Raw genomic sequence first — 25394 nt, 5'->3', positions numbered from 1 at the left:
CACTGAGAGGGTGGTTGCACACTGGAACAGGCTCCTCAGTGAAGCAGTCACTGCACCGAGCCTGCGTGAATTTAAAAAGCAATTGGACTGTGCACTTAGTCACATGGTCTAAACTTTTGGGTAGACCTGTGCAGTGCCAGGAATTGGACTTGATGATCCTTATGGGTCCCTTCCGACTCAGGATGTTCTATGATTCTATGAAATTAATTTAGCTAGAGCATGAGTTCATTACTGGCTAGTTCAACCCATACCCGGACAAGCAGCATAATGCATTCTTTTCTGTGAGGAAATGTAAAGGGATGGGGGAGCTACTACCATTTTATCTGCTTTATTCATAAACAGAGCTAATTATGAGTTCAAAAAATTCCAGTTTAATAAAATTAGCATTTTCTGCAGATTTTTTGCAATATCAGTTTGGGGGGGGGACTTGGCTAGATGACTGATAAAAGCCCCTCTGATTTTAGGTTTCTGATTTGAGCATGACAATTGCATAGAGCCTGTGGACTAGCTTTTGCCAAGGTTAGTACGATTTTGAGTCCCCAGCTTTTGGATGGCCTTGCTGTACAAATTGTCATCAACTGAATAGCCTCCTGGTTTTAAAAAACTTTGAAATTTTAGCTTCTGTCCTGTAGCCCAGTTTCATTCCATCTGCATTCTGTGAATCTGAATCTCCTTCCAGTGTTTCTGTCTTAGTGCCTGTATAGAGAAGATAGAACTTGTAATCCAGGTAGCTCAGATGGGATGATTCCAAACCCCTGTGCTCCAGGATAGATACGTCAGCATGGCTGGCTCATGCAGCCCTACTGTATCCTGGGGAAAAACAGGATGACCAATGCGACCAGTGAGGAAGAGCTACAGGAGAGACTCTAGCCAGCCTGCAGCATGGTGGGAGGCACATCAGCAGTGTGAATGTCAAAATTCTCAGTTTTCTGAGATGAGGATGTGTAGTGGCTGATCTGACATCCTGATTTTGCAGCCATGTGTTCCCCAGAGCCCACAGCTAAGATGGAGCCCTGGGATATGTCAGTGCATGCTGGGAGGGAAGGTCAAGGAACAATAGATTTCCGCATCTAAGATATCCTGCTTTCCAGAGGAGGTGCTTACAACAGGAGGCTGGAGTTGAGGAAAGTACTCTTGTAGTCTCATGTCTAAAAGCAGTGGGAAGAGACTCCATTAGCTTGTGCTTTGGAACTAGTGACTTGAGCCCCTTTGCAGAAGACTGTTGACCCAGCGAGGCTAGATTGTAACACAGGAGAACCACAAATGCAGTGCTAAGTGTGCTTTTATGTAAGTATTTTTTAGGAGTCTGTTACAAGGAAATAGTTGCAGGTGCTGAAATTAACCGAAGTCCTGGGACTTGCTTCCCTGTGTCTCATTTAATCAGGCAGATTTAACTTTCATGGCAATTTATCCTCTCTCTTGTTCAAGTTCTGATTTGTAGTCGAGTTCTAATGTGCTCTCTGACCTGAGCAGAGATCATATGCTGCAGCCTGTGTATTTTTTGGCTCCGCTTCTCAGAATGCATAAGAGAGCTAGCTAGCTGTTCATGAGCACAGGCCTGAAACTGAGAATCAAAACTGTCTGCCAGTGTCAGAAGAAACATTGAATGTGGCCTGTACTCACGCAGATGAGAAATTTCGTCTTCAGTGACCGGTTTATTTGTTCCCTGGCTTTTGCCCTCAGAACAATCTCAATGTGTTCTGTGCAGCTATTAAAAATGGTATTAATCCTGCAATTGTTCCTGATAGTGGGAACACTCAGTCATTGTAACAGTTTTGCTACTGATAGTGCAAATATAGTAATTCCCTTCTGATCTGTAAATTGGAACAGGTTGATGGTCACTAACAATAGGATGTATACAAACTGGTCAGTTTTATTTTGAAAATAAAAAAAAATATATTTTGAAAATAAAAAGCTGCCTGGCATATACTACTGAAATAGCCAGAAGAAAAGAGGAGGAAAAAAAGGGGGGTGGGGGAGAGGGGTGTCAGATAAACAGAAGTGAGAGTGCAGTTGTGTGTCAGGTCTGTGTTTGCAGTTTGTGGACGAATAATACGGGTTAAAATTTGATTAATCATACTTTCAGTGGGAAGAGCATATGTAACAAGAACTGGGAAATGTGTGGTTACCAGCTAGGTCTCAAAACAGTGCTATGTCCCTGACCTATTGAGATGTAGTAATTTAGTCTGTTGAATTGGAGAATTTGCCAAAGGAAGTGCAGCTTGTCAGCTGTGAGAGTAGCAGAACTGAACCTTGTGCCTAATACTCATCACAACTGAGTGCTGCAGGAATGTGCAAGTCCAGTGGCAGTCTGCTTTTGTGATGACAGTAATAAGCAGTGTGTTAATAACTAGTGATCACTGCTGCCTCATAATGCATCTTTTATGTAAAGCTTTGGCAATATGGCTTTGAAAGATGCACTAGGCAGGCAAAAACAGCAACACCATTTCTAATAAATGAAGGGTTTCCTTAACAAATATAATTCTGGATCTAAAAAATGCCATTTGGTCCCTTGGATTCAAGCCTTGTGGCTCACTCTGCAGGGACAGCAGCTGGTCATGTTTCCTGAAATTAATCTGCGAGCCCACATTATGCTTTAGGGTTCACTGTTAACTGTCTTGATTAAGCATGTGCCCCAACTTAAGAAATTTTCTGTTTACTTACTGCTGACGTTATTCTTTTCAAGTGGTATCTGTTTCATAACTTCAAATGGCCACAGTTTTCACTCAGTGTGTTTTTGATAACTTGGAGAAAGTGTAGTAAAAGATCCACAAATCAGGTAAGCAGGAAAAAGGCAGGCAAGAAGGCAAACCGTTCCCATTTGCTCTGTTGCAGTGGCTGCACAATTTTTGCAGGAAGTCATAGTAAGACTGGAAATTAGCGTAGCTGGGTAAATTTTACCCAGTCTTCTTCCCAGTTCATATGTGTTTAATGTCATCTGCTAGATCAACATAACTGGAACAAATGAAAGAGGAAAACAGAATAAGGAAGCCTTAACCTTTGTGTAAATTGGCCAATTTCTTCCTCCTCTGGGTGGGTGGGAGATTTAAAAATCATGACATCCCTAATCTTAACCACAGAAAAGGTTACATCTTCCTGGAATGTTACCTACTCTAGCATTTAGTAATTATGAATGAGTTCTCTAATCCATTGACAGAAATGTTCTGGCAGACACTTGCAGACCTCCTTGTCATCTAATGCTGTGTGATAAGACTTCCCTTTATCAGTTGTTAGTGCCTGATACAGGCTCAGCAGATGGAAGTTTATGATAGCAAAGACCTTTTATACAAATACAGTTTTAAAAAAGACTCTTGTATTTATTGTGAAGGAGCTTAGGAGTTCTTGAAAAACTTGCCTTATTCATTGTAACTTTTTTCAGGAAGCCAACTAAAGAATAAAAATGAAATATATAGATTATTTAAATTTTAATAATAGTTGATTTCCCATTACAGTTTTGATTTGTTGATCTATAGAGTTTCTGTAGTATGTATGATTTTTTTCTTCTACTAACTGTTTTCTATAGCATCTACTATATTTTTTTTCTTTCAGAGAGGCCAGGTTACAAATGGGAAAAATAAGATTATTCTGTGATCTTCAAATCAGGTCATGCAGTTATATTTGTTAAATGGTTTAATTTTAAAGTAAACCACCTTGAAAGCTCAATTTTTTGCTAGTCTCCACAGTTTCTATGAGATCAATTCTTACAGTGTGTTAATTAGGTAATATTTGAGTCATTTTGGACTAGACAGATCTTAGCTTTGACCCCTCATGGTGCTTATCTCTGGCTTAAGCTGTGCTGCACAGCAGTTTAAGCCACCTTTTTGACTGTGATTGAAAGCCATTGATTTGGATGTTGCACTAGTGGAGGAAAAATATTGGTCACACAAATTCCTCAGGCATGCATTAGCAGTAGGTGGTAGAGGAGCATTCACCTCCCAGAATAGTCCTCATTTCAGATCCAGTGATGGGGACTGGGAATATGTCTATCCCTCTCTCTGCAAAAGCCTTTCCATTTTCAAATGTATGTATAAGGCTGTGGTCAGACATGCTGTTCTGGCTGCTCTTGAGTGAAAAGGTTACTGTGACTCAGCTCTGCGTCATGGCTCCCAGCCTACTGCAGGTGGTAGTCCCCTCACAGGACCGTATGATGTGGCTCAGTCAAAAATGCTCAAATGAATGTATTGGACAGCAAGGAAATAAGTTGATGTGTAGTTTTGCTGTCCTACTTGAGAAGCAGTGATAAACATGTGATGTTAAGATGATTCACTTTCAATGTACTGTGTAAAGTATTGAAACAAGAGCAGGCTAATTATGCCTGTTTGCTAGTACTAGATGAGCAAGGGGGAAACTGGATTTCTGTTTACTGTCAATTATAAAGCTGTAGAGAGATTAGTGCATTAGGGCTGTGCTATATTTAAGTATACCCCGTCTGTCTGTCCCTATTACAAAATGTTCTTTGATAAGATCATGGAATGAGCTTCTCTCTCCTCTTAAAAACTGGTTTTGAAACTCAGTTTTCTTCAGAAAATTGTTTAATATGCCATGGCATCCGTATCTGTCTTCGCTTTGCTCTGTTAAGTCATTCCAATATCATTTTGAAGGTGTTGTGAAGATCTATGGGAAATGCCATTTCACCAGTTGTAGAGTGGAGTTAGCGCACTTCAGAAAGATGAAATTATTATTAATGCCGCAAATAGAATCTTCAGTCTCTCACCACATTTGTTTCAGACAGCGTTATCCTCATTTAGGAGACTGTCACAACAGAATTAAAAACAATTTAGAATAAAACCTCTTGTGAACACAGGCCAGCCAGTTCAACAGTCGTGAGACTTAAAAGCTTTGCTTATCCCTGGAGCAGTTGAAGCAATGACAATGAGCATTCCGGCACCCTCATGCTGCCCTAGCTGTGTCCTGCCAACGGGGGACCCTGCTGCTGGTGAGTATGCTGAGACTTCTGCCTGTAACTCTGGAGTTTTGCACCAGGCTTACCACCAAGAGGGCCATTTAATGATCACAGAATCACCTGGGTTGGAAGAGATCTCCAAGATCACCTAGTCCAACCTCTGACCTAGCACTAACAAGTCCTCCACTAAACCATATCGCTAAGCTCAACATCTAAAAGTCTTTAAAAGACATCCAATCTAAACTTCCCCTGGTGCAACTTTAGCCCACTCCCCCTTGTCCTGTTGCCAGGCATGTGGGAGAATACATGTAGACCAACCCTCACCTCGCTACAGCCTCCTTTAAGGTACCTGTAGAGAGCAATAAGGTTGCCCCTGAGCCTCCTCTTCTCCAGGCTGAACAATCCCAGCTCCCTCAACCACTTCTCATAAGACTTGTTCTCCAGAACCCTGACCAGCTTCGTTGCCCTTCTCTGGACCCGCTCAAGCACCTCGATGTCCTTCTTGTAGTGAGGGGCCCAAAACTGAACACAGTACTCGAGGTGCGGCCTCACCAGAGCCGAGTACAGGGGGACGATCACCTCCCTAGCCCTGCTGGCCACACTGCTTCTTATGCAAGCCAGGATGCTGTTGGCCTTCTTGGCCACCTGAGCACACTGCTGGCTCATATTCAGCCGACTATCAACCATCGCTCCCAGGTCCTTCTCTGCCAGGCAGCTTTCCAACCACTCATCTCCCAGCCTGTAGCTCTGCTTGGAGTTATTGCACCCCAAGTGGAGGACCCGGCACTTGGCCTTGTTGAACTTCATGCAGTTGACCTCAGCCCATCGGTGCAGCCTATCCAGATCCTCCTGCAGAGCCTTCCTACCCTCAAGCAGATTGACACACACACCTACCTTGGTGTGCTCTGCAAACTTACTGAGGGTGTACTCGATCCCCTCATCCAGATCATCGATAAAGATATTAAAGAGAACTGGCCCCAGTACTTAGCCCTTGGGGTCTCCACTGTTGACCGGCCTCCAACTGGATTTAACTCCATTCACCACGACTCTTTGGGCCTGGCTACCCAGCCAGTTTCTAACCCAATAAAGCGTACACCAGTCAAAGCCATGATCAGCCAGTTTCTCGAGGAGAATGCTGTGGGATATGGTGTCAAAAGCCTTAATGGTGGTTTCTAGTAAGTGTCTTGCTTAGTTGATGGCCAGCTTGAAAACAGGAAACTCATTTCATGTAGTCTGCATTAAGAGCTCTAAAATGTCAAGGTTTTGATCACTTCTGATCTGGATTGAGTTGAAATCTTTGGGTGAGAGAAATCTTTTTTGTACACTAGTAGAACCTTTAATTAGCAGGCTCTGCAGTAGGTCCTATTATCTTCATCTTAAATACTTAATAACATCATGCATAAGTTCTGCTATTGGAATAAAATTTATTTTTGAGTCTTTTGGATTATTCAGCAGAAGAGTAGAATATTCCTCATAAGAACAGACTTTGAAGACTTTCCTTAAAAAAAATATATAATAAAAAAAAATAATAAAAAAATCCTAGCCTTTTTTTTGCTTGTTGTCTTTGAGATAAACACTCTGAAAGACAGTTGCTATTTTGGTTACAACATAGATGGGTTGTTTGCTTGTCAAATTAAAAATGGATAGGAGTGGACTGTTCTGGAATACATTTCAATTTTAGAACTTTTCACTTTCAAGAGCAGCCTTATTCAGTGCCCAAATGGATACTTTTCCTCTGCATGAACACTTCATTGTGTGTGTTGAAATAGGCATCATCTCTGCTTTTTCAGTTTTGTATTTTCTGTGGTTATTTTCCTTTTTAAGTCTCAACAAAATATGTTTATGGTTCCTTGCTAATTTTGCTGAAACATAACACTAGCCAAATATTTTTGTGAAAGTCTTATTAGTCACATAAGAAAGAGTGTAATGGAATATTCTTAGAAAGTGTTTTGACTATGCTTGGTGTGTAAGATATTTATCCAGACGTGTAAACAAAGCAAGAGGTGTCTTGCCAACATCCCATCCTAAACCTCAGTTATTTGGAAGTGTTGAGCAAGATGTTTTTCCGCTCTTGGAAACAAGGTATCAAGTCCTCTGCTGACATAAATTGACTGAGTACTAATAATTGGCTTTACCCAGCTGAAATCATCACCCCACACTCTTGCATCCCAAAAATAACTCGGGGATGAGCTTTCCTGAAGAGCTGCAGTTGTGCTAAATAAAACTCCTCTGTTTGTTTCGGTGTAGGATTGCTTTAGTGTTACTTGCAGTTTACTAAGGCAGCCACTCTAAAATGTAGGCTTACGTAGATTTGTTTTGCTTTCTGTTGTTGTCTGTGGCTTAATGTGTATTAAACAACTTGCTTGATTCAGTGAACTCAGTTACTTCCACAGATAACACAGCTACCCTTTGCTTCGCTTGTACCTCTGCTTGCAAGGAGTGTCCTGGCTCTGCAGCTCCATGGTGTGGCGGTAGCTTCAGTGGGTTTATCTGAACTGGTTTCCAGCTGCTTGTCTTGCTGACTGTTGTGGTGAGATACGGCAGTGTCTGGTGGGGCTGCCAGATAATTACCCCAACAGGGATCCCATACCAGCCTGTCTCTTGCCAAAGTTAGGTAGAGGATCTCTTGTGCTGGGTTACAATGCTTTGAGTTTTGCCTCATTTCTCAGTGCTGCCCCTGTAGCCTGGTCCTGCTCTTCTCCACTGGATGCAAACTGTCACTGGACCTCTAGTCACAGACCGCAGAGCCTGGTCTGGAGCACCAGGAGAGCACCAGGTGCTTGCGCTGTGGGTAGTGGAGCTGGCTTGCTGGGCCTGTTCCCATTCCCGTCTCCATTGTACAGCCTGATGTCAGGCCTGGAAACAGGCAGGGATGTGGGTAGATCAGAGCTTACTCAGATAAATCAGTAACCACCCAGTTCCTCCAGCTTCAGTACAGACTACCTACTTTTTCAAGGCAGGACACTTTGAAATTTAATTGCATTTCACTACAACAGTATTTAGTTGGTTGTTTTTTGTTGTTGTTGGTTTTTTTTTTTGGGGGGGGGGGTTGCTTTTTGTTGTTTTTATGCTGTGTTCTCTGTCTTTATGAATTCTCCTTAGTTAATAGCTACTGTAACATTTGACTTTCAAAAATTTGCTATCTGTTATTATTTTCTCAAGCTGCTGCTGTCTAATTGGTTAAAAACAAATGGCAGTTGGAGTTGTGGCAGATGAGCTAGGAATGAGTTAGCAGTTACTTGTTGGGATCTTTTCCAGAGTAGGAAGGTGGAGTCTTAAACTGCTCACAGCGTTTCCAAAATAAAAGTCATAGCAAGTAGGTGCTTTGTGTTATGGGTGAAATAACAAGTAACTTTCTGTAGGAAACTAAAAGCTCAGGAGTGAGGAGAGGAGTTTTTCTTTATTTTGAGTATTCTCTCTAGCAATAAAGCAATCCACTTACATTAAAACTGTTACGTATTTCAAAATATACTGGCTGAAACACAGGCCAAACGCAGATAAAGTAATTTAAGCTTCATGGTGCTGCAGGCTGGATGTTGGGCTGCAATATAGGGTCCTAACACCAAAACTGCAGGTGGTGGCAGCAACTCCAGGTTATGTGCTTCAGGTGCTGCCTGCAGGTCCTGACTCTGCTACAGGCACTGTACTAAAGGAGACCAGAGGGGGTGATGGTTCAGCCCCTCAGGTATGAGCTGATGTGTTAGTTTGTACCGTGCTGTTTATCCTCCTTACTGAGTTTGGGGGTGAATGCTCTAGTACAAGTTACATTGCTCTCAAGCACTGTGTGCTCTACATGGAGTTTCCATAGTGCTGAAACCACCCATCTAACCTTGTGTGGTACAATGTGCCTTTGTGTCTCGATGCTGCTGCTCTTTCGTGTCATGTCCACCAACCTCCTTAATAGAGTACAGGTACTCTATTGCACTTGTATCTAGATAGACTAGATAATTTGATTATGAAGAATTAAATGCTTGCCCCCAAACCAAAAATAATACTGAGTGCATGCAATACATTGTATATGTATGTACTGTATAAACATGAGTTACATGGTAAGTTAGTGATAATTTACTTTTATTGTGTTGGGTGTTTTTTTTGTGTGTAAAGTATCTCTTAAGATGTTTTTCATTAATCAGCTGCCATGCAGTGTTCAGACTTGAAAGCTTGTTAGTACGTACACATTGCCTTATCACTGGCATGAGTCAGGATTAAAACAGTTTTATACTTGTGTTCTATTTCCATTAAAGGTGATATATTATTGATGATGTATACTACAGCTAATTCTGTTCTGTGTAACTGCATTTGGAGCAATTTCTGGGCAATCCAGATAAATCAGTAATATGTTCTGTTGCTCGTAATGTTAAGATCTAAACTGGTAGAGGGTAACATTTCTAGACCACATAAATGTCTAGTGCTTCTGCAATGCAGTACATAGACAGCAGAGCTCTGAAAGCAGAAGGCACTTGTTTATGGGCACTCATTAGCAGTACATCTACGCGGGCATTGACATATTGACTCATTTCCAGTTATTGCAAACTTTATCAGGCTCAAATCTAAGGTCTTCTAAGCTGTGGAGTCTTTGTGCACATGGTTACATACGTATTCAGAAGTTCTGGTAGCTGATTCCTTTCAGTCTGTCTAAGAGATGTGTGGCAGATGAGTGGCAAGAGTAGTATGTTTAACCAGACAGCATCAAGAGTTTAATGAAACTGCACCTTTTCTACCAAATGATTCTTGCAAAACAACAGGAAGAACTGGGTGTCTGGAGAGATCCAAGGTGGAGAGGAGAGTGGGTCCTGAAAGTAGGAGGCGTAAAATAAAGCTATTTGTGACCATTTGGATTTTTATATTCAAGGTTTTCGTGGATCAGCTGGGGAGGACTTTTAAACTGAAATATTTACATGAATCAGACATCTGGGCTTTGGGGGAGTGACAGTAGCAGTACAAACTGTTTAAACTCTGAAGCTTTGCTGCTACTTGGTGCTTCCCTCTATTAAAGAAGGATTTCAGGATATTGGTGCTGGTAGCACTGAGAACATATGAGCCGCCAGTAAGTAAGGAGCTGTGTTGTTTGGGTATTGTCAGAGGGTTTGCTCCAGAATTACAGTAGGAAATGTGGGATATTGTCTGTTCAGCAGTTCTGACTGTTGCAGGTAGGTCAGACTTGGGGTTATAGACTTCAGAAATGTTGTTGTCTTTATGCTTTTTTATATAGCTTATAATTCAGAAGATTTGACTTCTGTGGTGTAGATGTAGGAATTCATGTGAATTTGAGACCAAGTTAGATTTAACTGCTGAAGAAGAAAAATTGAGAAAGAAAATAGCATTTTAAAATCTTAATGGATAAGGGAGGTCTTGCTTATATACTTTGTTGAAACATGTTTTCTTTTTCTGAAACCTTTCTAAATAGCTCTGCCAAAAATTGTGGAACAGACAATACAGGGTAAAACTGTTGGCTGCTGTTGTTGCTCCTGTTGAAGATTTTTGTCAAGTATTTGTAGCTTTATCTAACACAAGTGAAAACAAAATGTAACTCTGGTGTCATTTGGCCTAAAAACTTATTTAGCACAGTATTATATATGTTAAAAAGGAAACAATTATTATCCTGCTTATGACCTGTTACAAACATCTTTCACCAGGTTTTTCCCCCCTACCCTGGTCAGATCTCCTGCCTAGAAAGGATGTCTCTGTTGGCATGTCCAGCTTTATTTAAATTGCTGACTGAATTCAGGTGGACAGCCCTAGCAAAGCTGTCATTACCATAGTGTTAAGATGTTCTTTATGAGGATCAGCTATCATTTTTCATATAACTATTTTTAACTAAATAGTGAAAATGGCTTTTATAGGTCACCCGGCCATGCTCTTTAATGCTTGTACCCTTGCACCTCTTGGGGAGGGAAATAACCCTAGCAAAACATTTATCAGTTGCCTTGTTCAGAAACTGTTTCCTTCTGAGACGGCAGTGGTAGGACACTGTTAGATGCTCTTCATCGTTCCAGTTAAGTCTGCTATAGTATAACTTTCCTATTTTGGAAAAGTCTGTAGTAGGGTACTGCAAGTTAATAAATTGCAATGAGCTTTCTGCATATATGAACCCTGCTGCTGATAGTTTGGCAAAAGATATGATTCTGTCAGTGTGGGGCACTGGTGTGGCTCAGTGCCATCAGCAATGATATGAGCTTTCAGCAAGTAAACCAGTCACTTTTGGTCATGGAAGAGCGTGGCAAACCATGGATCTTATATCAAGGTGTGGACGTGCAGTGTTAAGCCATTAAAACCATACTGCAGACTGTAGCTTTGAATTGCAATTGTAGAAACAGTAGATTTTTGTGAAGACTCAAGTAAACGAGTAAGTCTGTAAACTTTGCTAACAGTGAAGCACTATGCACAGAATAGGAGAAAACAATTGAGCATTTCATCAGCCTTCTTGCTGTCTCTTGCCAGAATTTGCAGGCTGGCCTGCGTTGCATCAGTCCTGCTGGACATTATTTTCCATCTATAATTCAAAGCCAGATGGAAAATGAGTCTACTATACATTGATAGAGCTATTTCATAACAATGGAAAAGCCTTTTGTAATGTCTGTGCTAGTTCAACCTATAAATCACTCGTTTATTGTCTGATTATGTTTGTACCTATAACAGAAAATGAAGTGAAGGTCATTAGCAGGAATGAGAAAAGCACATTAAAGGCTCCAGGTTGTTTTTCTTTCTGATGCAATTTGGTCGAATGCACTTCTGTGTTGTTCTCCTATAGTACAGGCATATCTACAGGTGCAAGTGAGTGGGCAACATCAGACCTGACAAATCCCACATTGCCTTGAGCATTTGTGTATGAGTCAGCCTCACAGGGCAGTGATGGGGGCTCAGGACAGTTGTGGCAGCAGTCAGTGTCTTTCCTGCTCTGTAATCCAGTGTGCCAGATGCAGCTTGCTGACAGATTTTGGCTCTGACCAGTGAAAGGTATTAGAGGCTACAGGATCTGGCATTCTGCTATGGTGGAGAGTCCGGGTTTGTTCCTCAGGTCTGTGCACGAAGGTACCCTTGCCCAGGGCAGCCAGGTGACCCTGGCTTCCTTGCTTATGTGATACCTTGCCCGTGGCACTTTCTGGAAGAGAAGAACTGATCTCATAAACAAGTTTTATACTCAAAAGAGGTAGGAAGTGAGGAACCAGATTTATACTTGACAACTGAAAAAAAAGTTTTTTGGGGAAGAAAAAAAAGTCACTGAGAAACCTTCAGAACCTGCAAATGTTTAACGACTATAGAATTTGGCCAAAAGCAGGGAGGACAAATCAGAAGCTGGAGCCAAAAGGGTTGTATGTCAGGGCATAAAAGAGAATTAATTTTTGTAATTCATTGGAATTGATTTCAGACCCTTAAGTTAGTTGTCCAGAGTTGAAGTGAGGTGTTAGAGAAAATCTTGTCAATTTGGAACCATGTGATGTCTAGAACAAATGGAAAAAAAAGAGTTACAATGCATGGCATGTGAGAGAAGATAAACATAGAAATAATAGGACTTTTTTCTTGAAAGAAAAAACACAGGATACTAATTTGAAATGCTTTATTTAAATTGGAAATTGGCAAGCTAAAACAATACTAAACTGGAAAATCTGTTCCTGTGTGTGCACATGATATAGACGCTTCAATAGCAGTAGCTTCAGGCCTGTTGCAAAGTTCATTTTTGTCAAATTTTTAAGAAGTAACTGATTTTTTTTTCACTGTTTATCTATTGTTACACTAATTGTTAGTTGTCATTGCTTTAGAAGAAATGCTTTTCTTGTGATGTAAATTGTGGAATACTGATAACGTGGATTCATCAACCCCTTTCTTGTTTTTGAGTAGGTAAAGAGTTAATAGGATTGTGTTTATTTTCAATGAACTTGGAAAAGTAGCTTCTTGCAATTTAAACTCTAGATGGTTTTATACAAATTACATTAAGGATGCTTTAATAGTTTTCATAGTTACTTTGTCTATTCCAATTTGTTAAAGGTGCTGTGATTCCCTCTTCCTGAGAATACAGAAAGGTACAAAGTAGAGCATGAGAATCATAGAATATCCAAGTTGGAAGGTACCCACAAGGATCATTGAGTCCAACTCCTGGGTCCAAGTCAAGGTGAGGCCACACCAGTGCAGAGCAGGACAGTCCCTTCCCTCGCCCGGCTGGCAGTGCTGTGCCTGATGCACCCCAGGGCCCTGCTGGCCGCCAAGGCACTCTGCTGGCTCCTGTTCAAGAAGGGAAGCTCAGTGAAGGCTAGAGCAGGCACAGGCTAGCAGTTTGTCTTTTTTTTCCTGTGCCTTTTTGTACTGTTTCCTTTCCATATTTTCTCCATTTTATTTTTTAGAAATCTTAACAGATTCCCAAATTAAAGGTGTGGAAATGAACAGAAGCTAGAGCCAAATTTCTTAGGGTTTGACTCTGATCGTGCATGAATGATCATGCAATTTTCAAGCCCACTGTTTTCAGGGGTATATGAGGGATAACCCTCATATTTACAGAATGAGACCCTGGATATGATCTCAATCTTCAAGAGAGCAGAAACTTACTTTTATCCTTTCTTAATGACTGGATTATTCTCTCCTGCATGGTCCTCTGGAGTGGTTTCTTGTGACTGGGGAATTTTTATTGCCACTGAACTGAGCTGACAAGCAGTATGGCTTTTTCTTCCTCATTCTCTCAAGGGAAGTATGCATGTGGTGATCAAAGGCAAACATAACTGTTTTTATGAAAATTAGAAACTTGGACTGCTGCCTCCTTACCAATATGAGCTTTTTTTCATAACAAGTGTGATTTTTGGAATTTGGTTAAGGAAAAAAAAAAGCATGGGGGACATGAGCAGATCCATCTGAGTGAAGGTGAATGTGAGTTGCGAGTACTACCACATACCTCAGCCATGGTACAGGACTGACACAGCATCTGGCCTCAGGATGAGAGCTCTGCCTATTGTGTACAGCTCAATGAGGCCTTGGCCCATGGGTCTCTCCTAGCATGGGTATCCCTGGGTTCTGCTGCATCATGGTTGAGGCCTACCTGATGCTGACTCACCAATCCTTACATACAGGAAATACTTCTCATTATTTATCCAAATCATGCCAGTGAGATTTCCTTTTCTTTTTCTCCAGAAGAGGAATTCAGAAAAACTTGATTTTCTGCTTTTATGTTTTAAGAAACATTTTGCATGTTGCAAGGATATGTTTAAAAAAAATGAAGCGAGGCTAAATTTTTCTGAAAAGTATGCCATTATATTAGAAATACATCTTGTTCTAAACTAGTAGACTGTAGAATTAGGTCAGGCACGCCCTGAATATGTGTGTTTCCTGCTTGCTCATATTTCTGAGAATTGTACGTGGGAATGTTTTTGTAGATTTAAAGGAGTGTTGTCACCTTAAAAATGTGTTGTTTAGAGTTTTATTTCAGTCATCGTGGTTATGCTGTGGTTTAGTAAGTGGAAGATTGCTAACCATCTGATTCACTTGTTCAGCATGGTGGTCATTCTTCACCATTTTCAAACCATGTGATGAATTAAGGTTACTTGCTTCTACTATTTCTACTGTCTTCTGACTTCCTTCTTGTAATGCTAAATGATAGTGAAGCAGTGCTTAAACTGTCAGAAGTTACAGTAAACAGCTTTGCTCTTAAACAGAATTTGACAGCTTTTCGTGTTTTTTTTTATTTGAAGTTTCTGTGAAATCCCCAAACTATTTTATAATTGCTCTTGAAATAAAAATTAAAAAAAAAAAAAAAAGGGTAAGGATAAGGAACAACTCATACAGTAAAAGGTTACAATTCAGCAAGTATGTTCTGATGGTTTTTATCTTTTGCTTAATGAAATGGTCTGCAACTAAATCTTTGTGTTTTTTTTTTTTTCTGTTGTGTTGTTGTTGTTTGTTTTGTTTTGTGTTTTTTTTGTTTGTTTGTTTGTTTTCTGGAAATGTTCCTGTATTTGTATTCTTCCTCTGCTCACATCACCTGCATGCCGTTTATGTTGGTCTGAACAAGTTAGGCCATTTAGAATATTTCACTCCTAATAGCTGGGTGAGGACTACACCTTGGGAAGTACGTTTGGATGTCTGTTTGATTCATTAGGGTGGGGAAGGATCTTTTGAAGATTATCCCAGCCTTTTTACATACTGGTATGCTTCCTACTTTCTTAAGGATTAAGTAGAACAAGGATCAGTCTCTTTATCTCTGCAAAAGGCTTATAGTATGAATTGTGTTTGCCAAAGATGCCATGTCAAATAAGACTTTGTTTCTAATTCCTTTGAAACAAAAATAAGTATCCCTGCCATATTTTTCTCCTGACAAAATTGTTAGCTTTAAACAAGCCCTAATAAAGATGACTTCACCTTGACACTCAGCATGTGATTTGGAAAACAGAGGTGGTTCTTGGATTGCACAGCTCATTCTTAACATGGTCTTGTTCTGGAGGGAGGAGAGACCTATGTGCTCCAAGCTAAGCAGAACTGGCACTGGGAGTCAGATGTTAATTTTGATTTTTCATTGCAATGGTGATTTGCTTTCCTAAAAACAAAAATCACAGCCTATTTAGATCTGATCATCAGTGCTGAACATGGTGCTAGGCTTTTGATGTTTGAGTTCCCAGCTCCTAAATCCAGCTGTCTGTGAGTCCTCAGTTCCTCTGCAAAGTGGGCCCTACCTGGCCACTCCAGATCTGAGCATACAATTGAGTTATTGAGAAATGAGCTAAGGAATTAAGGGTATTTGTTTACTGTTTATCATCAGTTCTGTGGTACTAGGCTATTCCCACTTACCATGTGGTAGAAATGTGCATGGAAACAGACCTCAAAAGAAGATGGCACCCTGCAAGTATCTGTCCTGCTAACTGGAAGTTAATTGCCTGGGCACAGCCAGGGAGCAAGGATAGTGTCTTAAAAGTTAGAGTAACGCCTGGTTAGCGGGCCTGATGCTCTGGTTGCCCCTGCAGATTGTCTCTTCTTTGTCCTTGTTTTCTCTCATAAAAACTTCCCTGCAGTGCTTCCCAGGGCTGGTAGGAGGAATAAGCAGATAATATATATAAAATCTTTGAAGATGAATAGTGCTAATAATTATGTATAGGTATTCATTCTCACCCTGGGTAGTTCACCTTGATCATAGGCATGAAAAGAAACCAGGATATTTGTAAGCTGGTCAGGTTTGAGTATGGCCTTTTGAAGTCTATGTACTTGTTTCCCTTCTGGGTTATGAGCATGACTGCAATGTATCTGTCATGCTAAACAACTGCGTTGGGTATTTATTATATCAGTCAGATCCAAGTCATTAAGGAATGCTTCCTTGTTTGCCTTAATTCTTCTGACATGTAACATAAGATTTGGACATGCTGAAAGGGGACAGGAGACAGGAAAATGTTATTAGCCAGGCCCAAGTTTGATTATCAGCACGGCTGAATATTCATCTTTCTGTGGATTAATGATGAAAATCAGGCTTGATGCTGATGAGAACCACCACAATTGTGAAGAGCATTTGTTTTTGAATCTTCTCTTAGCTTGTGCATCTTTCACTGGTGCTAAAAATAGTGTAGTGGAAAAGAATGAGAAGGGTGTTAACCAGCTGAGGCTTTTTTTTTTTTTTTTTCCTGAAATTCTGTTAGGCAGATTAAGCAAAAAAGGGGGAAAATGAAAGTAACATAGTATCTACATATCTAATAATACTTGTGTAAATGGTTTATAAGGTATTGCAGCAGAAGACTGAATGGCATGCAGAATCTCTTGAACTGTGTGTAGATTTAATTGCAAAGCTTAGAGTGATTGCAGAAAAGGTTCGTCTTGTTACAGATTGCTACATTCATCAAATCCAATTTGATAGTTACGAAAATTCAGTTTGGGTGTTTCATGCTGTTTGACATCAGTTAAATACTGCTTATAAGGCAGGCTTCTTGTGAAGTTACAGAATGTATGTGTTTCTTGATAAATCTGCTGTTTGCCAGCATAATAACTGTTTATTGGTCTAACTCCCTACCTTAAGTCTCCCCTCTGAAGTAATGTATTAAATAATTAAGAGATTGTTCAGGTGCCTTGAGGGGAGCTTGTTGGCCAAGCTGCATTGACAAAGCTGTATTGACAGAAAGAGGCATAAGTAAATTTTATGCTTACCAAATTTGCTTCGTAGAGTTCTCACTTCACAGGGCAAAGTCTGTTCCCAAGAGAGTATGGTGGCATCTCAGTTGTATCAGGGAGCTTGTTTCTGTATGGAAAAGGTGGGGTAAGGAGGACCCAGGAGGCTGTTTGCGTTCTTCTGTGTGACTAGCCAATCTCAAGCGCTGAGCACGTGAAGGGCTTTTCCAAGAAGATCCTTTATCTGTGCTACAAAGACCTTGCATTTCCCACATCTCAAAACACCTTTGCCTAAGTAAATCAAACTGCAGCTTTTAAAAATATGTTTAAGCTTGCTGTACAGTACCAAATTTTAAAACATTTTGGTCAAAAAAATATAGCATAATCATAATGTATGCCATTCAGTGAATGTTTCAAATCACAAAACCCACAACATTAATTGTATAAATAGGTTAATATCTGCAGTCTGGAAAGCTCTGCTTCCTCACAATAATTACAATAGGCTATATAAAATAGAGGAGTGGTTTATTTTTGCTGTTGCTTTTGAAATTGTCGATTCTGAAATAGACTTAAAGTCTATTTTTTTTTTTTCACCTGAGGTTTTGTATAGTTATGTGTTTTAAATTGGGGCTATTTCAAACTTTTTTTCTGCATGTTCTCTGTTTAGTCATTTACACAGATTGTTCCTCGGACAGTAGGTTTATCCTGTAGTTGTATGAGCGGGACAGTTTGTGCCATGTGCATGTGATGGTTATGGTAGTGCATTCTGCTTAGATAGTGGGGACTTTATCCTTGTGGGTCCCTTCCATCTCAGGATATTCCATGATTCTGTGACTCCACAAACCCATGGCCCACAAGAGGACTGCTGGCCTTTCTTACTACATCTTTGCTGCTCTGACACGTGAGAGAAGAGGGCAAAAGATTGCAGGGGCTTATTTTCAGCAGGGTTGTGGTGCCCTTTGCTCAGGCAACAGGAGATGGATTTGTGCACATGTGAATGCAGGCAAGGCAACCTTGAGGTTTCTGATGAGACTGCTGAGGGGGCTCCCTGGGTGCACATTAGCACAGCCTGGAAAATAGTGGGAGAGGGTTTTTTTGGGATGTGATGACAGCCCCAGTCAGTGCTTGATAATTGGTGAGAGTGGGATAGTGAAGAAATGCATGCTATTAAGCTTGCTGGAGCTAACATGAGCCTTGTAGGCTCCTCTTGTTGCTGTTCTTACCAGCCAGGGCCTTAAGGGGAAAAAAAAAAAAAGCAACAAAAAAAAAAAAAAAAAAAAAAAAAAACTTTTAATGTGTTTTTGCTGATGCCTGAAGTCTTCCTTCTGATGAATATCACGTGATGTGTAAGCAACAGATTTTCTAAAAATATACAGATAATAATGCTGACAACTTAGTATTTGCTTTAGGAAACAAGAGGAAGCAATGCTATCCCTTTTAAAATTTCTAATTAAGAATGAAATGCTTTCACAGACTGCAAATAACAGTGGGCTTGAAACTGACCACTGAACTGTTCATACTGTCTTTATCGCCAGTATGTTTTGACCATAAAGTTTGCCAATTCTTATTTATCATTTTGTTTTATTAGACCTGTTTTTTGTCTGGTTTATGTTGAGCCATGTCAGTGCTCTGCCATGCTTTTTAGCTGGCGCCTGTGAGCACAGGAGTCTTCAAGCAGCCAAGAAAAAAAAAAAAAAAAACAACAGGGGAGTTGGGGGAGTATTACTGGGTAAATTCATTATGAAGGAAATCAGTGTTTTGTGTTTGAGAGAGTGAAAAGAAAACACTGGGAGCCAAGAAAGGAGAGCTATTTCTTGCCCAAGGCAATAGCAGGGGAAAAAAACTGCAAAGGGGGAGAATGAGGGAAAGAGACAGCAGAAGCAATCTATTAGGAGATACAAAATAATGGAATGAAGTGAGAACAGAGCAGAAGAGAATCTTAAAAACGGGAACAAGAAAGACAAATTTAACTTGAGGGACCAGAACAGTAAAAAGGAAGACGTTTAAGAGCATATTCTGGAGTAATAGTTAAGATTTGAATAGTAATGGTTAAAGTGCTGTGTGTAAAAAGGCAGAGTCAAGGTGTGATATGTATAAGGCAGCTGCAGCCATGGCTGTTCTACTTTTTTGTAGGTCTGGATTGGGTTCGATAGCAGGGGTGAGCACTATGTGACAGGAGGGGGATAAATCAAGAAAGAGGAAGACGAGATGTCTGGGAGTAGGGAAGGAACCTTCTAGCCAAACCTGAATGCCTGAGCTTTTATCTGGGCCACTGTTACAGTCCAGGCTACAGCAAAGTTACAGAGCTCTCTTTTGCTAGTCCTGGGAATTGAAAGATTCATAAATATTTTAAAGGGCTGTAGTTGGCTGGAATTCAGGCAATGGCCAGTAAGTTACTTGCAGGAATGTGTGTGATCTGAAGATGTCAGTGGTTTTAGACTTCAAAAAAAAAAAAAAAAAATCCAAAGGACTATAGGTGAAATAGACCCTTGGTTACTTTAAACCTGCCCCCCTCCCCCCCCCCCTTTTTTTTTTTTGTCCCCTCTCTAGGTTAGTGTAGGGGCATGAATAGCATCGCAAGCCTCTCCAAAGCTCAGTTAAGACTGTAGAAATGCCTTTTGACCCTGAGGACTTTGCTCGCAGTACCAGATACAATGAATTGAGCTTTGCTGCTTGAGAGCTCCTTCCAAAATAAACAACATGGTATTTCTTCTCCTAGCTCTTCTCTTAGGAAACGCAGTCAACACCTAACATCACGGAGGCCCAGCATGAATGTTAACTGTGCTGGTGGGACAGACTGGTCAAGAAATCTGGAGTCCAGCTGCTCTGTGGAAGATGTAGCTGCAGCAGACCACGAGTCAGGAGAAAGTAATGTGGTGCTAGGAGGTCATAGCCCATCTGCAGGTCCTAGAACTGAGGGTGAGGATAATGTCTTTACCTTATGCTAATCTTCAAGGGAGGTGTGGTGTGTTTTTTTTTTTTTTTGCGTGGGGGTGGGGGTGGGGGTGTTCAATTTTTAGCTATGTGTTACTTGTCAGCATTAGGCATACTGTGTTCATGTATTCCTTGCCTTCTTTAATTCCTGTGCTCCTGCTCTTTAGCAATGGAATCCATCTTGATTTAATAAGTAGCGTTAAGCATGGGGTTATTCTTTATCCAAAATGCAACTGCTTGCTCAGTTTGAAAATACAGCCTAGCCGTATGTCATGTAACATCATTCTGACAGTTATGTATATTGACATCCTTTGCTATTGTATGATTTGGTTTTCTCATTGCAGTACAAAGCATTACTATTAAATAAAGTTTTTCAGCAAACTATATTTTACCTCTACGGTATTTGTCTCTGTCAGGTTTAGATTCTGAATGCCGACATACTGCTTGTCCAGTGAGTCCCCAGATCAGCAATATGTTGTCTGCTTCTGAAGATACACACAACTGTCATTTTCAAGATGGAAGTAAAAGACAGACTGAATATTTTAATAGCCAGGAACGCCATGGATGCACCACTTTGTCTTCAAGCATCAACTCACAGACAGTGACTCCAGAGAAAGTGACACTTGTGGTAGATGGCACTCGATTTGCAGTGAACCCACAGATTTTCACTGCTCACCCTGATACTATGCTGGGAAGGTAGATTATTTCCACCATTTTCAAGACACCTCAAGAGGGTCAAATGCTTGCTGAAGTGTAATAAACCTGTAACATTTGTGTTGTGGTCTCATCTGTATGCACAAGGGAAGCAAGTTTGACCTCATTCAGAACCTGCCTGTTAGTAAGGCCTTGAAGACGTGACCAGATGTAGAGAGAGCACCTTGGTAGTTCTCTAGATAACGTTTATCTCTTCAGTCCTCTTCCTTCAAACTGGGCACGTCTAGCTAGACACGGTTTGCTTTTGCCTTCTCCCCAAGTGTTTGCCTTGCTCATAAGTAGTACACCTGTTGACAACTGATAACTTAATTCCTTCTGTAATGGGCAAAAAGATCATGCTTCATCTCCTCCTCCTGCTGTTATCTTACAGTACTGTCCCATGGAAGAAGTCATTCAGCTCCCTGTAAGATGCATTAGAGATTGGACCCTGTTAATGTAAAAAGAAGCATTTATTTTCTGTATTGCCAACGCTTTCACCCCTGTCTCTTGACATAGAGCCTGGTTCTGTTGGGCTGATGACTCTTGCAGGTTGTAATGTAAAGCAAGCGATCAAAAGGCATGTGACTGTTATCTTGCATATCTCCAGTGAAAGGTCTTTATCCACAGGGAGTTTTCTGACCCAGGGTTGAATGATCTGTTTCTTTGAGCTGTGACTTGTTCCATGCAATGCAGTAGCTATAGTGACAGAGTCCAGCTGTAGCAGGATTTAGCTGAGACAGCTCTTTTGTTTATTTACTGTGTAAGAGATTTGAGTATTGGTTTCAAGTTACTGTGTATAAGTGTCACTCCTGGTTTTGTTTAAACTCAATGCACCTATTGGTCTTTAGAAAGAATGAATTTAAATTTACTTGTGCACTTAACGTAAACTTATGTATATCTGTTCAGAATGTTCGGACCAGGAAGAGAATATAATTTCACCAGGCCAAATGAAAAAGGAGAATATGAAATTGCAGAAGGAATTAGCTCAGCTGTGTTCCGGACTGTGCTGGTAAGATGATGTTTGCAGACTAGAGGGGAGGAAAAAAAAAAACACACAATTGATTTGTCACATGTGCAAAGCTGAGCTATCTCCCAGGCAGCTGCATACCCCCAGGACATATTCTTTTACTACTGTTTTGCATTGTGATTATGAAAAAGTAGTCAATTTTTGTGTGACACTTTTCCTGTGTCATAATGTTGTAGTTCCTAGGCTCTGTTCTGCCTTTGTAGTTACCTATAAATGCACATTGCATATGAAATGTTATGAAATTCTACATCACAGGAAGAATTTTTTACTGGAGCTCACAGTTTGTCAGACCCTAGAGGATCTGTGAAGAGATGTAGGTATATTCTCAGACAGGCAGGGCTGTTTCTACTGTTCGCTGAAACTCAAACAAAAAGTGTTCATCAACAAAACAAAAAGCTAATTAAAAATGATCAGTTCACACTATTTTTAATTTTCTCACCCAAAACTGTCCTTTTATTTGCAGGATTATTACAAAACTGGAATCATTAACTGTCCTGATGGAATTTCCATCCCAGACCTTAGAGACACATGCGATTATCTCTGCATAAACTTTGACTTCAACACAATCAAATGTCAAGATTTAAGTAAGTATAAAGATAAAATCAGCTCTTCTGAGATCATCTGCATGGTGTTGAGCGCTATCATACTGTCATACTGATTCAGTGTGGTTCTTACATGCTTTAGTCTAAACATGAGGGTGTGGACTCCACTAGTATGTGTTGCATTTAACCAGCTTCCTTTTTTTTTTTTTTTTTTTTTTTTTTTTTTTTTGCTTCATCAACCAAAAGTGAACTGATTTAATCCTACAGAACACAGACATTTTGCTCAGAAAAGCAAACTGAAATTGTAAAAATTCTTCCCAGTCTCTGTTATGAGAGGAGAGTAGAAGAGCTTGCTGTTACAGCCAAGTAAAATGAAGGGTAAAAGCAGGTTTATAATCCCCATCTAAAATATACCAGAAAATTGAGGATAATTTAAGCAGAAAGATGTAGGTGCGAAAAACACTCAGGTAGGAAAGCAGTAGAGAGTTCTTAGTCATGAAGAAATCTGATTGGGAGAAGCTTTTTGGAGGGTATACTGGGTGAAAAAAAAGAAAAAATACTTCTAATGTAGCCAAATCGGTAAAAGGTCCTATGCTGAAATGGGACATGATATCATAGCGCAGGCCTTGTAATTTCCAACTGTTCTGATGAACAATCACAGACAAGGCAGAAAATGTGCGTTCAAGGTCAGAGATGATTGCTGGAAATTTAAGTTAAGGATAAAAACTAACTTGTTTCTTATTTCACTTTATTGATTAGACCTTGGTGTATTTTTTTTTTTATGGTAATGTAATGGTTCTAAGGTATAATTTGCATCCCATCCCAAAATGCAGTCTCATATTTGATTTTATTTCCAGTTCTAGAGATTAATGATGCATCTGAACATATATTGAGGAGTTTCTGTAATGAAGAATGAGGGCTGTGCTCTTGAATGTATTAGGAAACTGTAGGTCTGGGACATATTTTCATACTTTATGCATATGTATACATGTATGTGTTAAAAAAAAAAAAAAAGGCTCATCATGTAATGTATGCCTTATTAGGTGCTCTGTTACATGAGCTCTCCAATGATGGTGCTCACAAGCAGTTTGACAGCTACCTGGAGGAGCTAATTCTGCCTATAATGGTGGATAGTGCTAGGAAAGGGGAACGTGAATGCCATATCGTCGTGCTGACAGATGAAGACACTGTGGACTGGGATGAAGATCATCCACCTCCAATGGGCGAGGAGTACTCACAAAGTAAGGACTCTACGTTGGAGCTGCTGGCTGCTTGTTCAGTTCACACACAGACATATGGCCACTAGGACCCATTGCCTAAACAGTAGTCTTTCTCCTGGTGGAGAGGCTGGCATATGATGTCCTGTTTTGTACGTTCCCTCTGAATTGGCTGCTGCTAGAGTCAGGATACCAATCTGTCTAGTTACAGCTTTAGTTTGAGTGCCTGCAGTGGTAACAGACAGTGCTCACTGCATTTTTTTGCATTTGTTTACTGCCTCTCCCCCCCCTAGCCTTTTGCTGGCTCCCTGGTGACTGAATACTCTTCTTTATACACCCATCACCACCTGTCTATCCAGAATGTAATGTGTATTGCTACTGTTGTGGTTTAACCTGGCCGGCAGCTAAACACCACGCAGCCGTTTGCTCACCCTCCCCCTTCCTCTCTGGGACAAGGGAGAGAAATGGAAAGTGAAGCCTGTGAGTTGAGATAAAGACAGTTTAATAAGACAGGAAAATAACAATAACAATAATAATAATACAATGGTGATAATAGTACTACTACTAATAATATGTACAAACAAGTGATGCACAATGCAATTGCTCACCACTCGCTGACCAATGCCCAGCCTAACCCCGAGCAGTCCGGCACCCCTCCCCCGGCTAGCCACCCCTATATATTGTTTAGCATGACATCAGATGGTATGGAATACTCCTTTGACTAGTTTGTGTCACCTGTCCCGGGTCTGTCCCCTCCCAGCTCTTACTGCATCCCCAGCCTGCCTGTTGGCAGGACAGAGCAAAAGGCTGAGATGTCCTTGGCTTGGTATAAGCACTGCTCTGCAACAATTAAAACATCGGGGTGTTATCAGCACTCTTCTCATCCCAGGCCAAAGCACAGCATTCCACCAGCTACTAGGAAGAAAATTCTGTTCTAACTGAAACCAGGACAGCTACACTGCCACCAAGGAATCATAGCTAAACCTAGTGATGAGAAGCAGTTACTGGAAACCAGACCTGCTTTTTTGTCACCCCCACAGCTGAGAGTGTGTAACAGGGTGAAGGTCCTTCCTTGCAGATTCTAATTACCCTTTTTATTTCTCAAGTCCTTTACAGTTCCAAACTGTACAGATTCTTTAAGTACATTGAGAACCGTGATGTTGCAAAAGCTGTGTTAAAGGAACGGGGCCTCAAAAATATACGCATTGGAATTGAAGGTAAAGTATTTCCTCAGCAAGGGAAACTGTAAAACTGGTGAATGTAGTGTGTAAAACCTGTTTTCCTTCAGGTTTGTGTCAGGGGAGGGCTCCCATGGGGGTTTTGTGGTGTCCTGCAGACTGTAATGCATGGAGGGGTACCAATAGCTCTCTTTTACTAAGCCTTTATTTTTGTTAAATTACTAAAAACTGAGCATCTGTATCATGTTACACAGAAATTGGGCAGGAGGCTTAAAAGCTAAGGGAAAATATCCTGTACCAGTAAGCTTTGTCTCTTTAGGAAGATAAAAATAAAACCTTGCATCCAGCATTCCTGCTGATCCCTTAGAGAGCTTTAAGAACATTGTGCTACATCCTGGGAGACTGTTGTACTTTCATGCTGTCACCCAGCACTATAAAGGACAGGCAGGTTCTTTTAGGGGACCTTGGCAGAATGAGTACTGGCTACAGGGTTGCAGTTACAGTTAAGAAATTTAGTATTAGATAAAATGTTAGCAAGCAGTGTAGTTTATTATTAGTGTAGTGCAGAATTTCTAGAATTCTTAGTTACACAGGCATTTCAGTTACCTGGACCAGATCAGGTCAAAATATTATTAACTATTGCGTGAAACAGTAATCAAAACCTAGACCTAGATTTTTACCTAAAAGAACATAAATCAGTCCTCAGATGAAGGAGATGAAGATGGAGGCATCTGTGGTTGCAGGGGGATCATAGATTGTGCTGTCCAGTAGCAGTTTAGGTCTAAGTCCCACGTGCTTGATGCTTCATGATTTTATAGGCCCTATCTCATGAGC

The 25394-nt window shown here is 40.6% G+C and overlaps 1 protein-coding gene across 6 annotated transcripts in view; it reads left to right on the top strand.

Annotated features, from left to right (window-relative positions):
* KCTD20 (potassium channel tetramerization domain containing 20) overlaps positions 1–25394 on the top strand; it is a 35180-nt gene that overhangs the window by 3354 nt on the left and 6432 nt on the right. For 2 of the 6 annotated variants that reach the window (XM_068660075.1, XM_068660077.1), the window contains 6 exons: positions 19689–19888; positions 20320–20599; positions 21503–21605; positions 22087–22207; positions 23209–23406; positions 24489–24599. In XM_068660075.1, coding sequence (XP_068516176.1) covers positions 19738–19888; positions 20320–20599; positions 21503–21605; positions 22087–22207; positions 23209–23406; positions 24489–24599 — 964 coding nt within the window. In that variant the 5' untranslated portion in view covers positions 19689–19737. Of the gene's footprint in view, positions 1–4825; positions 4937–9476; positions 9951–10031; positions 10054–12889; positions 13014–19688; positions 19889–20319; positions 20600–21502; positions 21606–22086; positions 22208–23208; positions 23407–24488; positions 24600–25394 lie in introns of those variants that run through there. The other 4 variants (XM_068660076.1, XM_068660078.1, XM_068660074.1 and 1 more) reach the window with 4 other exon arrangements.

The sequence above is a fragment of the Anas acuta genome, chromosome 24 (genome assembly GCF_963932015.1).
Source record: "Anas acuta chromosome 24, bAnaAcu1.1, whole genome shotgun sequence".
NCBI lineage: Eukaryota > Metazoa > Chordata > Aves > Anseriformes > Anatidae > Anas > Anas acuta.
This window is presented reverse-complemented; position numbering and strand designations above follow the sequence as displayed.